Source organism: Hypanus sabinus, chromosome 30 (genome assembly GCF_030144855.1).
Source record: "Hypanus sabinus isolate sHypSab1 chromosome 30, sHypSab1.hap1, whole genome shotgun sequence".
Lineage (NCBI taxonomy): Eukaryota > Metazoa > Chordata > Chondrichthyes > Myliobatiformes > Dasyatidae > Hypanus > Hypanus sabinus.
This window is the reverse complement of record NC_082735.1, coordinates 34,835,527-34,851,751: the sequence shown is the minus strand read 5'-3', so window position 1 is coordinate 34,851,751 and position 16,225 is coordinate 34,835,527. Positions and strand designations below refer to the sequence as shown.

At 43.1% G+C, this 16,225-nt stretch overlaps 1 protein-coding gene across 3 annotated transcripts in view; it reads left to right on the top strand.

The window, feature by feature from the left end:
- cnksr1 (connector enhancer of kinase suppressor of Ras 1) overlaps positions 1 to 16,225 on the top strand; it is a 130,835-nt gene that overhangs the window by 105,287 nt on the left and 9,323 nt on the right. For 2 of the 3 annotated variants that reach the window (XM_059954685.1, XM_059954687.1), the window contains 5 exons: positions 299 to 370; positions 874 to 944; positions 6,534 to 6,613; positions 8,634 to 8,763; positions 15,988 to 16,175. In XM_059954685.1, the coding sequence (XP_059810668.1) occupies positions 299 to 370; positions 874 to 944; positions 6,534 to 6,613; positions 8,634 to 8,763; positions 15,988 to 16,175 (541 nt within the window). The remainder of the gene's footprint in view (positions 1 to 298; positions 371 to 873; positions 945 to 6,533; positions 6,614 to 8,633; positions 8,764 to 15,987; positions 16,176 to 16,225) is intronic. The other variant, XM_059954686.1, reaches the window with a different exon arrangement.

The window sequence follows — 16,225 nt, the reverse complement described above, 5'->3', positions numbered from 1 at the left end:
GACTGTCAAACACTGTGTACAGAAAAGAAAAAAAACATGCAAAAATATAAGTAAGCAAATAACATTCTGAACTTAAATTTATGAATGTATATAGTATAATCTCTCAGCCTCTCTAAGGTCCATTATATCTGGACAGGGCATACTAATAATGATCAGATATTCTATGACTACTAAACACAGAAAGCTGCGTCATTTTGTTGAGATGCACAGGACTATCTGGTACCTGTGATAATAAAAGAAGAAATGGACAGTCTGATTTTTCCCTCTAACCATGCTGAATTCTCCTGACCCTCTTTAGCGTGTTCCAGCTTTGTCACAGGGAGTTCAAGTCCTTCGTGTTTTCAGCGGAGAACGTAGATGAAATGAGGAAGTAAGTTATTGCTCGGATGTACATCTCTCTACAGGCTGTATATGGGTTATTTTACCAAGGTTCTGATACAATTAGAGTGATATTGCTGTAAGTACTTATATGAAAAGTTCAAAGTAAATTTTATTATCAAAGTACATATATGTCACCACATATAACCCCGAGATTCATTTTCTTGTGGGCGTACTCAGCAAATCTATAGAATGGTAACTATTATAGGATCAAAGAAAGATTTTTAAAAATGATTTCCACACATTGAAAAATAACCATTCTTCAGTTCTGTCCCAAAAAGTGGTTGAAGCTGTTATTTACATCTGTTGTGTGTGCAGTCTGCCTGGGGGAGCTTTTGTCCTATGATGTGAAGCTGGAGTTATCTCCTCTCAGTCTCTGTATTCCAGGATTTAATGCTTCTATTAGTGCTAATACGCAATAATTTGTGGATGACACATCCACCATTGCCCTTTGTTGTTGTGTGCCAGGTTCTGAAGTTGTTTTTGTTTCTGTAGGTGGATTAACAGCCTCATCAGTGCTAAACAGAAATACAAAACTGAGAAGAATTTTGTAAACAAAGAGGAAGGTGAGAGAGCTTTAACTCTAACGTAAACACAAAAGTTTACAGGAAGCAAGAGTAAGCCTTTCTTGCACTCCCCTCAGGGACACATTAGATGCTCCTTCATCTGGAGACAAATGCATAAAAATGATGGCCGTTGTTTAAAGAACTCACTGGATTCATATAGATAGATTATTACGTGTCAAGTACTGAAAATATTTTTAAAAGGCTACTGTCCTTTATATTTAGAGGTTTAAAATCAGAATTGGATTTATTATCACTGACATATGATGGAGTACAGAGCAAAGACATAAAAATCTATAAATTATATAAGTTCCATAGCGAGATACTGTTCATGGGTTCATGAACTATTCAGAAATCTGATGGCCGAGTGGAAAAGGCTGTTTATAAATTGTTGAGTGGGTCTTCAGGCTCCCTGATGGATGTAACAAGAAGAGACCATGTCCCAGATGGTGAAGGCCCTTAATGACAGATGTCACCTTCTTGAGGCTCCACCTCGTGAAGATGTCCTCGGCAGTGGAGGAGGGTGTGCTTCTGATAGAATTGAATTGGGTTGAATTGAATTGACTTTATTTCTTGCATCCTTCACATACGTGAGGAGTAAAAATCTTTACGTTACGTCTCCATCTAAATGTGCAATGTGCAATCATAGTAATTTATAATAAGTTATAATAAATAGAACAGTTACTGTAATACAGAATACACTCAAATCAGTGTGAGTTCATCAGTCTGATAGCCTGGTGGAAGAAGCTGTCCCAGAGCCTGTTGGTCCTGGCTTTTAAGCTGCGGTACCATTTCCCGGATGATAGCAGCTGGAATAGATTGTGGTTGGGGTGACTTGGGTCCCCAATGATCCTTTGGGCCCTTTTTACACACCTGTCCTTAATGTCCTGAATTATGGGAAGTTCACATCTACAGATGCGCTGGATTGTCTGCACCACTCTCACAGAGTCCTGTGATTAAGGGAGGTACAGTTCCCATACCAGGCAGTGATGCAGCCAGTCAGGATGCTCTCAATTGTGCCCCTGTAGAAAGTTCTTAGGATTTAAGGGCCCATAACAAACTTCCTTAACCGTCTGAGGTGAAAGAGGTACTGTTGTGCCTTTTACACAACTGGTGTGTACAGACCAAGTCAAGTCAAGTCACTTTTATTGTCATTTCGACGATAACTGCTGGTACAGTACATAGTAAAAATGAGACAATGTGTTTCAGGACCATGGTGTTACATGACACAGTACAAAAACTAGACTGAACTAGGTAAAAAAAAACAACACAGAGAAAGCTATACTAGACTACAGACCTACACAGGACTGCATAAAGTGCACAAAAACAGTGCAGGCATTACAATAAATAATTAACAAGACAATAGGGCAGTAAGGTGTCAGTCCAGGCTCTGGGTATTGAGGAGTCTGATAGCTTGGGGGAAGAAACTGTTACATAGTCTGGTCGTGACAGCCCGAATGCTTCGGAGCCTTTTCCCAGACGGCAGGAGGGAGAAGAGTTTGTATGAGAGGTGCATGGGGTCCTTCATAGTGCTGTTTCCTTTGCAGATGCAGCGTGTAGTGTAAATGACAGTGATGGCGGGAAGAGACCCCGATCTTCTCAGCTGACCTCACTATCCGCTGCAGGGTCTTGCGATCCGAGATGGTGCAATTTTCGAACCAGGCAGTGATGCAGCTGCTCAGGATGCTCTCAATACAACCCCTGTAGAATGTGATGAGGATGGGGGGGGTGGGAGATGGACTTTCCTCAGCCTTCGCAGAAAGTAGAGACGCTGTTGGGCTTTCTTTGCTATGGAGCTGGTGTTGAGGGACCAGGTGAGATTCTCTGTCAGGTGAACACCAAGAAATTTGGTGCTCTTTACGATCTCTACCGAGGAGCCGTCGATGTTCAGTGGGGCCACGTGAGGTCCTCGGTGATGTGGATGCTGAGGAACTTGAAGCTGTTCACCCTCTCAAACCCCAGGATCATTGTTGTCAAGAGGGCTTAACCCATCTCCATTCCTCCTGTAATCCACAACCAGCTCCTTTGTTTTTGCGACATTGAGGGAGAGGTTGTTTTCTTGACACCACTGTCAGGCTGATGACTTCTTCCCTGTAGGCCACCTCGTTATTGTTTGAAAGAAGGCCAATCAAAGTAGTGTCATCGGCAAATTTAATTAGCAGATTGGAGCTGTGGGTGGCGACACAGTCATGGGTATACAGGGAGTAAAAGAGGGGACTCAGTACGCAGCCCTGAGGGGCTCCTGTATTGAGAGTGAGAGGGTTGGAGATGAGTGAGCCCACTCTTACAACCTGCGGCGATCTGACGGGGTCCAGCTGGACTGAGTCTTTCATCCTTTACAGTCTCTTGCAGTCCTGTACATTAGAGGCACTGTACCAGGCTGTAATGTAACCAACTGGAGTGCTCTGCACTATACATCTTGAAATTTGAAAGAGTTTTTGGTGACAAAACAAATCTCCTCAAACTTCCAATGAAGTAGAGCCACTAGCTTACCTTCTTCATGATTGCATGAATGTGTTGAGCCCAGGATTGATTCTCTGAGATGTTGCTGCCCAGAAACCTGACGCTGCTCACCATTTCCAGCGCTGACCTCCTCAACAAGGACGGGAGTGTGTTCCCCTGACTTCCCTTCCCTGAAGTCCACAGTCAGCTCCTTTGTCTCGCTGGCTGCTGTGGCACCACTCACTCAGCTGATCTCTCTCGCTTCTGTGAACTTCCTCATTGCCACCTGAGATTCTATCGACAGCAGTGGCAAAGTTTTGGTTGGTGTTTGAACCCTGCTTAACCACATGGTCATGAGTGGTGCTAGAGCAAAGCAGTTGGCTTAGCATGCATCCTTGAGGAGGAGATGATATTACTGATCCTCACTGATTGTGGTCTCACAATAAAGAAATTGAGGACCCAGTTGCAGAGGAAAGTACCAGGGCCCAACTACTGAAGCTTGGTTTTTACTACTAAGAGAACTAGTGTTAAACATCAAGCTGTATATGCTGAACTGTATTCCAACCTATGTCTTGCGGTTGTCTAGTTGCCAGTGAGATTTTGTCTGCTGTAGACTTGTTACAGCAGCAGATTCAGGTCCTTGCTCAGACAGGAGTTAATTCTAGCCATTACTGCTCTCTCAAAGCACTTGTAAGTGCTGCTGGGAAATGGTCATTGAGGCAGCTCACCCTCCTCCTGTTGGGCACCGGAACGATTCCTACCCTGTCGAAGCAGGTAGGAACCTCAGACCGTAAAAGGGAGATTTTCTTGAACACTCAGTCAGTTGGTCAGCACAGGTTAAAGGATGTTCTGACATTGGCCTCTTGAGACAAAGTTCACCTGGTTGTCAGATACTGTAGGGATTCATACAAGAATTGTGTTATTCTCCCTGCAAAGCATTCATAAAATGTGTTGAGCTCATTGGGGAGTGAAGCACCACTGCCATTTATGCTATCGGGTTTCGCCTCATCAGAAGCAATGGCAGGCAAACCCTGCCACAGCTGTTGGGCATCCAATTCTCTCTCAAACTTCCCTCAGAGGTATTTTTTTCATTCTCACAATGGCTTTCCGTAGGTTATACCTGGACGACTTGTAGAATTGTGGATCTTTGGTTGTGAATGCCACAGGTCCAGCCCTCAGCAGACAACAAATCTAGTTCATCCAGGGTTTCTATTTTGGGAAGGCACTGTATTTTCTTGAAGGTACCCACTCACCCACACATATTAGTGTTAGTCAAAGGGTCAAAGCACTGCTGTGCTATATGAAGACTGGGTTAGACATTGCATACTGTGGGCACTTGAAGGTACCCACTCACCCACACATATTAGTGATAGTCAAAGGGTCAAAGCACTGCTGTGCTATATGAAGACTGGGTTAGACATTGCATACTGTGGGCACCTTTGACCTCCAAACCTTAGTAGGGCTGTATCAGTCATCAGTGATCATTCGTTTGTTATGTGCCATGTCATATTGTGTGGGCGATCATGGTCTTTCCGTGTTCTTGTATGAACTTTTATGTTCATGTACGCTAGCTGAATCAAAATTAAGTTTGTGTCTAAATCATATGTGCCATGTCCTATGATATCATTATGTGTTGTGCCGTATGATGTGGGCGATCATGTTCTTGACCGTAATTGTTCTTTCAAATTTTTCTACCGAAGTGTTTTGCTATTGCCTTCTGCTAGTCAGTGTCTTTACAAGATGGGTGAACCCAGCCATTATCAATACTCTTCAGAGATTGTCTGCCTGGTGTCAGGACTTGTGATGTGCACCAGCTGCTCATACGACCATCCACCACCTGTTCCCATGGCTTCACCTGACCCTGATCTGTTGGGGGTGAGGGGTGCTAAGAAGGTGCTACAAGGTTGACCTGCAGGGTTAGCATAGGGAAGAAGCGCCCTACACCTCCTTTGTTAGAAACATATCTCCACCCCTCCACACTGAATGTGAATATATTAACTGAACTCCCAAGACTTAAATTTAAGACCAAGGTTACTTAAAATTGGCGAAGCATCTCAGTCTGAAGCGTCAACTGTTCACTCTTTTCCATAGATGCTGCCTGGCCTGCTGGGTTCCTCCAGCATTTTGTGTGTGTTGCCTTCTTAAACTTGGGTTACAGTCCCTGAAATATATCAGGTTTACTGGGTGATTTGATTGAAGTTTTCAGACTATTAAGGAAGAAATGTATACTGACCAAAAACTGGCTGGGAACATAAAAGAAAAGCACCAACCCTTTCAAGAATGAAGTTAGCAAATAGTTCTGCAAGTAGAAATTTGGAACTCTGTACCATAAATAGCATGATGCAAGGTCATTCATTGATTTTAGATTTGAGGTCAGTAAGGTTAAAGATATGAGAGGTTATGGGATGAAGGAGTTCTCATGAGAAGAATGAAGAATGGCATAATCATTTTTCTATGTTCCCATAAACTTATATAGCACCTGTAATACAACAAGTCGTAAAATGTAATTGCTTTGTGTTGATAATAGCAGGTCAGTAGAAAAATAACCAGCATTCAAACAGTGGCATATATTTTAAAGCGCTTCTCAAAGGACAGCCAAAGTCTCAACTTATTTTATCATCTAAGAGATTATACTTTTATCAGTGTGATGTTCCTTTAGCTTTATTTTTATGGTCTATTTGTTTATTTAGTGATACAATGTGGAGTAGGCCCTTCTGGCCCTTTGAGCTGTGCTGTCCCAGCAACCACCGACAACACTGATTTAATCTTAGCCTAATCACAGGACAAGTTACGATGACCAGTTATCCTTCCCGGTACATCTTTGGACTGTGGGGGGGGGGGAACGGAACACTAGGAGGAATCCCATACGGTCAGGGTGAAACTCCCTACAGGCAGCAGTGGGAATATCTAATGCCATCCTGATGCATGGATTATTTCCTCGTGAAAAATCATTAAATTATCATTTAATTATGAGCCCTTCTTTCTGCGATTAGAATGGTTTTCCTTTGCTTGCTGTTATACATATAGCTGCCACTGGAGAGAGATGTAATACCATTGATACTTTGCACCCCAATCTTAATTTTAAAACAATGACATGCTGCTGTTTAACTTCTGTCTGCTTCTGTTGAACCAAATGCTGTTCCACGACAGACTGCTGGAGTGAGACAGAGACCGAAGAGGGTGATGACTCTCCAGAAGTGCCTTCTGCTTCCAGATTGAAACCCTACGCTGTGAGTATTGACAGAGCTGAATGAAAAGGCTAGCACCAAAGAAAATGTCAATAAGATTTTGGTCTCAATAAAATGAGGAGATTGGATAAGTAGACGTGGTAATACGGCAGTGATTGGTCTGGATGTTGTTCCTCTTCACGGCTTGTGGCGCATCGGGCAGCAGTCTTGCCGTTTCTTTATCATTTTGCCTGTTTTTCACGAAGCTGAGTTGCTAGCTCGACACTCAATCCAGCACAGAAGGAGAATGGGCAAGAAGCCGTGCCAGATTTGAACTCGGGATCACCTGCTTTGTAGTCTGGTGCTGATACCACTAGCCAGCTTTAATTGATGTAGGATGTAGAAGGTGTTGGAAAAAGAGCCAGAGAGCTGCAGGTCAGAATATCTAGAGAACGACTAACTTAAGACAATATCAAAGATTCAAGGCACATTTATTATCAAAGTACGTATGCGGTTACAATCCTGAGATTCGTCTCCCCCACTAAAAGCCATGAAAACTATGGAGCCCGTTCAAGGAGAAACATCAACCCCACCCTTCATGAACAAAAAAAACAAATCACACAAACAGCAACAAAAAAATGAGTCCGAAACATCAACTGGACTTTTTTTCCATGGATGCTGCCTGACCTGCTGAGTTCCTCCAGCATTTTGTGTGCATTGTTTGGACTTCCAGCATCTGTAGATTTTCTCTTGTTTGTGACTAGAGTCGAGGCGTATTCAGTTTGTTAGCTGTAGGCTGCCCCAATTCAAAATCACCTAAAGTACAGAGAATTTACTTCGGGGTTTACTCAAGTTTCCTTTTCCCATTTAACTTCATCCCTCCTCTCCAGTATTGAGCTTATTCATTTAGGGTACTGCACTACTCTCGGATACCAACACGTCTTCAAGAGCTCACTGATGTAGCCGTGTGACTCCAGACGTGCTCAGCCACAGTTTCAACAACCTGGCCTTGCCTACTTTCTCCCTCGGAATAATTTCATCCTTAGTCACTGGGTGCTAACCAGGAGCAGGATCACTATCAACTGACGACCCCCCCCCCCCCCGCCCTTTGCTTCAGAGATATTTGTTGAGAGATTCAGTAGTAAGTTTCTTCAGTGCTGGGTGTCATCTGCTCCTCTCCTTAACCTCATTCACAATAGTAGAACTAAATGACAATTGAGCTTTACTGCACAAGGGTTTGTGGAAATGATGCTCCAATTTTAAGCAAGGATTTCATAGCCAGGAAAGGGGAGAGCCCAAAATTCACCTTGGCTAGGGTGTCTAACACTTTTATACATGTGTCGATATGGAGCAGAGAGCAAGTTTTTAAATCTGGCAGGACCAAAAGATGCTGGGAATGGTGAGGGTGGATCGCCACAGGAAGTGTATGGGGTAAGTGTCAGAGAAGGAGTGCCAGTGCAGGGAAGAGGGTTGGCATGGGAGCAGACACACCCAGCTCTGAGACACCAGGCAAGGTCATTTGATTCCAAACAACTGGTTTATTGACCATTACAGAATGTCTCTCTGGTGCTCCCCTCTCCCCTGCCCCCTTCTCACTCTCAGTAGAGACCCATATCAGAATCAGGTTTATCATCATTCGCGTATGTCATGAAACTTGTTTTGCTGCAGTATTCTGGTGCAATACATAAAACTACTACAGTACTGTGTAAATGTTTTAGGTACCCTAGCTACATGTGTGTGCCTAAGACTTCTGCACAGGACTGTAGAAGCAAACGTATGTTATTCGGCCCACTGTGTCTGCTCCACCATTCTAACATGGAGCTTTTGAATGTGTTGGGACAGTCTCAAAGCAAGAACTGCTCACTTTCCCCATTCATTTGTAAAGCAAATAATTTTTGGACAGAGATAAGGAAGGTAGGGTGATGAGGGAATCCAGGGAGAGAAGAGGGAGGGTGAAAGGAAAGATTACGTTAAAAATGTTTGACTTGCTAGCAGCAGCATCCATGCAGAACTGTTTTGCCACAGAAGTACATAATCAGATTGTGATTGTCCATTGTGAACCTGGCCCCCTGTTTCTTTCCAGCAGGCTCAGAGGACTAGTGACTTCTCTCCCACTTCGCAACGGTCAGCAGGTAGCAATGGGCAAAGTGGACGTGGCGGAGATCCTGCTAGTGGGCCGTCCAGCCCCAGTAAGCAAAGAGTACAGACTTCAGGTGGGAGCGGTCATAAAATCTTAACATGATGCTGGTTCTTCAGAAAAGTATTGTCTTCTTAAGATAATCAGTGTGAAGTTGTATTAACACTTCCCCACCCCCTGGGTCAATCTTCGTGCTCTCCTTTCCAAACTGCTGTTGCTAGAAACAAATTATTTCTATTTCCCATCAGTCAGTTCCTTCCTGCACGCCTTTGTGAAGCTGCTTACTGCAGAAGTCAGTGGAGGCCAATTCTCTGGATGCTTTTAAGAAAGAGTTAGATAGAGCTCTTAAAGATAGCGGGGTCAAGGGATATGGGGAGAAGGCAGGAACGGGGTACTGATTGTCGATGATCAGCCATGATCACAGTGAATGGCGGTGCTGGCTCGAAGGGCTGAATGGCCTACTCCTGTACCTATTGCCTATTGTCTATAAGTCCTGGCCTCTAATTTCCCTTTGTAACAGCTTGTTCCAGTGTCTGGTCAGCAGTGATTCTAAAATGTTGGTTGTGGACATTCAATAATACAATGTGATTGCATTTGAAAGGTAGGTGCCCCCTTGCTCTCTCTCCCCCACCTCATGCTCTCCCTCCCCTCACTCTTATGCAACCATAAATGGCTACGTTATCCTAGGAGACACGAATGGAAGACCCTGCAATCATACACAAAAATCCACACATTAAGTGAACTCAGTGGTGGGTGGAAGGTTATTGATGAAGTCACTGAAGTTAGTTTAACTCCTGGCTTTATTCTGATCTTCTTGGGTGAAGGTAATTAACCTGGTACCACATCGATGTACTCTACCGATGGAAAGTGGACGCATTAAGGTCACCATTCACTGCAAAGCCCCTGATTTGTATCAGTAAAATGAAAACAATTAGTACTTTTAAAGCAGAAGCATGAGCACACCACTGGGTTCCTCAAGCCGTGTTTACTGTTCAATAACATTGACTAAACCTCCACCTCATCCACTGCTTGATCTTAGATACTGTGTATTCAAAGCTGAGTTTCCCGAGTCCTCTGAACAGAATAACAAAGTTTCATAATGCTTTGTGATTAAATTCCTCATTCATAAATTGCTCTCGGCTGCCACTGTTTCCTGCTTTTGATCTGCACTTAGATCTGCTGTTCTCTCCATGCCACTTCATCTTGTCACAATCCATTCAGGGCTCACTGCCTCCTGCTGTCAGCTCGAACTGACACCCACTGTTCCCTTCTCGCTGTCTACCAGTCTCTGAAGCCACTTAAATGTTCTACTGCAATTTAACCTATTAGTCCACTGTTACTTTTAGCTGAATCCATTACTGCACTTCCACAGCTGCTACGTTTGTGCTCTCACACAGGCAAAACTCTGCAGCTCCACAATATTCTCACAGCTTCCTGTCTCTCACTCCTTCATTGTTACTTCACTATGCATTTTTCGCCTCTGCTTTATCCCTGTGTCTACACTTGTTCTTCTGTTTTCCCACCTTTTTTTGTTTTTTCTCTCTCATCTTAAACTGGTAAAACAGGCATAGCCAAGCACACTCATTTCACAATTGCTAGGAACTTTCAAACTACTCTAGTGGCATTAGAGTATTGTGGCTTTCTGGAGATTTACATAAATGTTACTGTATTGGCCTAATTGTTTAAAGCTATTGCACAGTTACTTTGAGATGTTACTAGTTGTTGATATTACAATTGGGGCAATGTATACCCGGTTCATGTTCCATAGTCTTTCAATTTTCTCTTTTAATTCAACATATTTCCGGTGTTTTTCACATTGATCTCTGTATGTTCTGTGTGTTTGAAACGGTTATACCTATTAAGTCTGTTCTTGGAGTTATTATAGAAATAATACCATTTGTGGGACTATGACTGTAAAACTAGATGAGGCCTGTATTTATAGTAAGGTATAAAGTCTTTCATGAACTTGTATTTTAAAGCAAGATTTTGCTGAATGATGTTCGCCACTTGATTGTGCCAATGTGAGTAATCAGATTGAGTTAAACTGCTGCAGGATCCTGTAATATGTTGGATATATTCTGGTTTCTCCTGGCATTTTCTGCATGCAATCTCTTGAATTTGTTAGTCTTTTACTATGTATTTTGATACTAATTATTACTATTATTATTGAGATTCATCGTGGAGTAGGTCTTTCGAGCCACGCCACCCAGCAACCCCCGATTTTACCCTAGCCCAATCGCAGGTCAACTTACAATGACCAATTAACCTACCAACTGGTACACCTTTGGATTGTGGGAGTACTCAGAAGAAACCTATACGGTCACAGGGAGAACATACAAACTCCTCACTGACAGTGGCAGGAATTGAACCCGAGTTGCCTGTACTGTAAAACGTTGTGCCAACCACTGTTACCGTGATGCTGTATCCACCACTCGCCCATCTGTTCTTCCTGCGTTTGCTGTTTCCTGTTAACCACCTGCAGTTCATTCAACATTGTTGCTGAGTTTACTCACAGTCGCTGTCTCTTTCCTAGCACCGTATTCATCTGCCCTTTCTGGACCCTTGCCACTGCTCCTCTTTTGCTCCCCACTCTCTCCTGATCTGCACACTTTCCCCTCTATTCCCCTCTCATTGACTGTTTATTATTTCTCTCTGCATTTCCATTTGTTTTTTAGATGAACTTTGTCTCTGTACTCTTGCTGAATCAAAACAAAAGTTCATATCATCATCATTGGCCGCGTCATATGATGTGGGCGATCATGGTCTTTCCATGTCCATGATTGTTCTTGGCAAATTTTTCTGCAGAAGTGGTTTGCTGTTGCCTTCTGGGCAGTGTCTTTACAAGATGGGTGACTCCAGCCATTATCAATACCCTTCAGAGATTGTCTACCTGGTGTCAGTAGTCACATAACCAGGACTTGTGATCTGCACCAGCTGCTCATACGACCATCCACCACCTGCTTCATGTGACCCTAATATTGGTGTGGGGGGAGGGGGAAGTAGGTGCTACATCTTGCCCATGGGTAACTGCAGGCTAGCAGAGGGAAAGGAGCTCTTTAAACCTCCTTTGGTATCTCCACCCCACCACTCAGGATGATGATGATGATACTGTTGCTGAATCTCTGCAATTTTGTACCCGGGTCTCCAGTTTCTCTAGTTTCCAACATCCCAAAGATACAGGCTAGGGTTATGAAGTAGTGGGCGTGCTTTGTTGGTGCCAGAAGCATGACAACACTTCCCAGGCTGCCCCAGCACATCCTCGGACTGTATTGGTCGCTCACGCCAATGCAGTCTGACGTGTTTCAATGTACATGTGCTAAGTAAAGGTAATCTAATCCTGTGGGTTCTCATGCGGCAAATGAGGCCAGTTTGTGGTCCAGATTCTATTACAGATGGGAAAAGAGGTACTTGACAGGTTAGGTGAGTTAAGCAAAGGTGAAGTACTCCCTCTGCTGCTTATGCTACACTCATGAAGCACCAGTGGTGTTATATTATTTACTTTTTAACTTGTGTTGCAAATGTACCTTAGTATTTGTTAATTTACTAGTGGTGATATTACTTTGTATTATTTCTGTGAGTTATATGTACTGTGTTGTACACCCTGGACCAGAGGGACATTGTCTCATTTGACAGTATACGTGTGTATGGTTGAATGACAATACACTTGACTTTGACTTCTGTACACTCCCAATTAAGAGACTTGACTCAGGCCCTCAATGAAATCCCAAGCACTTCATTCTGAGTAGTACCGAGTTAAAGCTAGGTGGCAGTATGCGCTGTGAGAAGGACGCAGAGAAGCTTTGGAAGCCGAATGGATTGGTACATTTGTGTGGATGAAATATAATGTTGTTTGTTCATTCAATATGTTGTATAAAGTAGGCAATCATAGTCTTTCCATGTCCATGGTTATTCTTGGCAAATTTTTCTGCAGAAGTGGTTTGCCATTGCCGCCTTCTGGGCAGTGTATTTACAAGATGGGTGACCCCAACCGTTATCAATACTCTTCAGAGATTGACTGCCTGGTGTCAGTGATTGCATCACCAGGATTTGTGATGTGCACCACCTGCTCCCATGGCTTTGCATGTCCCTGATCGGGGGGGGGGGGGGGGGGGAGGGGGGGCTAAGCAGGTGCTACACCTTCCCAAAGATGACCTGCAGGCTAGCAGAAGGAAGGAGGCTTTGCACCTCCTTTGGTAGAGAGGTATCTCCACTCTGCCACCCGATGTAATAGTGAAAGATTGACAGAGGTTAGTGTTTATAGGGATCTGGTATCATTGCCTTCAAATCCAAGTGTGGTGGGGAGGTAAATCTCATTCCAAAAGCATCAGAGTGGAAATGTCTTTCTCTTAATATACAGGCCATTGATGAAACTACATCCAGAGTACTGAATTCAGATCTTATCCTAACAAAAAAAATATGCGGCGGCCTCCACATTGGTGAGACCCATTGTGAATTGGGAGACGAGCATCTCTGCTCCATCTGCCAAAAGCAGAACTTCCCAGTGCCAAACATTTTAATTCCCATTCCTGTTCCGACTTGGGCCAAGATGAAGCCACCCTTGGGGAAGAGGAGCAACACCTTATATTCCATTTGGGTAACCTCCAACCTGATGGCATGAATATTGATTTCCCTCCACCTCTTCTATTTCCCACTCTGGTCTTTTACCTCCTCACATGCCTATCACTTCCCCCGGGTCCCCTTCTCCTTCCCTTTCTCCTCTGGTCCACTCCTCTCTCCTATCAGATTCTTTTCTTTCGAGCCCTTTGTTTCCCACCTACTTGGGCTCACCTAGCACCTTCTAGCTATCCTCCTTCCCCTCCCCTTACCTTTTTATTCTGGCGTCTTCCCCCTTCCTTCATCCTGAAGGAGGATCTTGGCCCAAAACGTTGAACATTTATTCATTTCCATAGATGCTGCCTGACCTGCTGAGTTCCTCCAACATTTTGTGTGTGTGTTGCTTTGGATTTCCAGCATCTGCAGAATTTCCTGTGCTTAAAAGAAGAATATGATTGTGATAGAGGGAGTGCAGCAAAGGCTCACCAGATTTATTACTGGAATGATGACCTTGGCATATGAGATAATTAGGCTGGGCCTATGCTTACTAGCGATAAGAATAAGTAATGATCTAATTGAAACTGGAGCGAGTGATCAGAACCAGGGGTTGTATGCTGAGTGAACGATTTGATTAATAAGCTTGGCTTCAATCTTTGTGTATATGCAAGCATTGTCCATGTTCTGTAACTTGACAACTAAAGCTGGAAGTGATCTTGCTTCTGCAGTGGAGGCAATGTAGGTTGAACAGTTTTCAGCTCAAGCCTGTTGCAGATGATGTGCAGCTTCACGTTCACTCGCCTCCAGTGTTTTGTGGACCAGTTATGGTTGCAGTTTGCATGCCATCACATAGCAGATGGAGACTAATTTCTCTGATCAATCAAAGTTCAGAAAGATACTTCATTCTTCCTTTGGATTTGAGCTATCATGCCTGCCTGCATACCTCTTGGAGATATGGTGATCGGGTGTTTGTGGAAAGGAATAGCCTTTATGGCTTAGGAAGAAAGCAATGATTTTCCCCGTGACAGACAGCAGGAAGTTACTTCTAATTAATTATATACTCTTTAGAAGAGGATTACAGTTACAGAAACTCTGAAACCTCCTGGCATGTCCTGCTCTTCCAGATTTGGGAAATGAGGTTATAGCTTCATCCTTGAAGCTCCTCTTGTCGTGGTTTCTTGTGTTTATACTCCAGTACTGTCCGCTGAATTTTACAACTTCAGTACGCTCCTTATCTCTTTAACCATCTAGCTCTGTGATCTCCCACACCTCCTCCATGTTTATCCTTACATTCTCACTCCTGCATTACCTCCATTCTGAATTGCTGTTACTCCACACTCTGCGACTGCAGAATCACACAGTTGCCCCCACCCCCCCATCTCACTGTTGTATACCAGCTTTTGTGGCTTCCCACTCTCTCATAATGTATCTGTAAAGTGGCCAATGCTTGCTGTTTTCCATTCCCTCTCAGCACTTTTTTTTCATGACAGCCAAATGTTAGTTCTCATCATCTGGCATTCTCCACTACAGTACTCTTGCCTCCCATTTTACACCTGTTGACTCTGTTGACTTGTTCTCAATTCTTAAAACCAAAGTTGAATTGCAACTATAATTTGTATTTTGAATGGAAGCTAATTCTAGACAAGATTAAAAAGAGAAGTCTCCCACCACATTTGTATTGTTCAGTCTATAATTTTAGAAAGACATGGGGTCATAAAAAAACTACAGCACAGACACAGGCCCTTCAAACCATCTAGTCCATGCTGAACCATTTAAGCTACCTAGTCCCATCGACCTGCACCCAGGCCACAGCCTTCCATAACCCTCCCATCCTCATACCTATCCAAACTTTCTTAAACATTGAAATCAAAATTGCATCCACTACTTCCACTGGCAGTTCATTCCACACTCTCAACACCGTCTGAGTGAAAAAGTTTCCCCTCATGTTACCCTTAAACATTTCACCTTTCACCCATGACCTTTAGTCCCGCCCAACCTCAGGGTAAATGCAAGCAGGCTTTTCCCACTATCTAAACCACTCAATTTTGTGTGCCTCTATCAAATCTCCCATCAATCTTCTACATTTTTGAGAATAACATGCTAGCCTATTCAATCTTTCCTTAGAACTCAGGTCCTCCAGTCCCAACAACATCCTTGTAAATTTTCTCTTTACTCTTTCAACCTTATTTACATCTTTCCTGTAGGTTGGTGACCAAAACTGCACATTATACTCCAAAATGAGCCTCGCCAGCATCTTCTACAACTTCAACATAACATCCCAACTCCTGTACTCAGTATTTTAATCTATAAAGTGCCAAGAACTTTTTTTATGACCCTATCTACCTGTGACACCACATTCAACAAATTATGGACCAGTATTCCCAGATCCCTTGGTTCTACCGCAGTCCTCAGTGTCCTACCACTCACTTTGTAATACCTACCCTGAGCTATTTTGATCCAAGTTATCCTATATAAAACAAAGGTTTAATTTTACTGAGATTATCTGGTCAACATCAGTATAAAATTAATTTGAATAAGCACTAGTTTGAAATAACTATGTAAAATAAACTGGTTACTGGTATGTAAGGGACAGCACAAAAATAAGACTACGTCAGCTAAACTCTTCATCGGGCTGTATTTGCCAATAAATAAACATCTCCCCTTCCTGGTGCACTACTCTTGAGAGATAGGATATGTTCAAAATAATTTATTATATACAACTCACTTATATTTCTGTCCATTTATTCAGAACCCATTCAGAGTTCTAATGATGAACTGGAGGTGTTAATAAAAGTCTTGGAACAGGGTGGAGTCTCAATAATTGGTAAAGAACAATCTTTTCGAAAAGATTATCATCAGTCATTCATCAGACGAAATAAGAATCCAGTGATCAATGAGAAAGTGCACAATTTGCGAGCACTTAAGAGCACACTAAAGGCAAGTAATTAAGTCAATCTTGTTGCATGAATCATCTGTTTTTTGTTGTT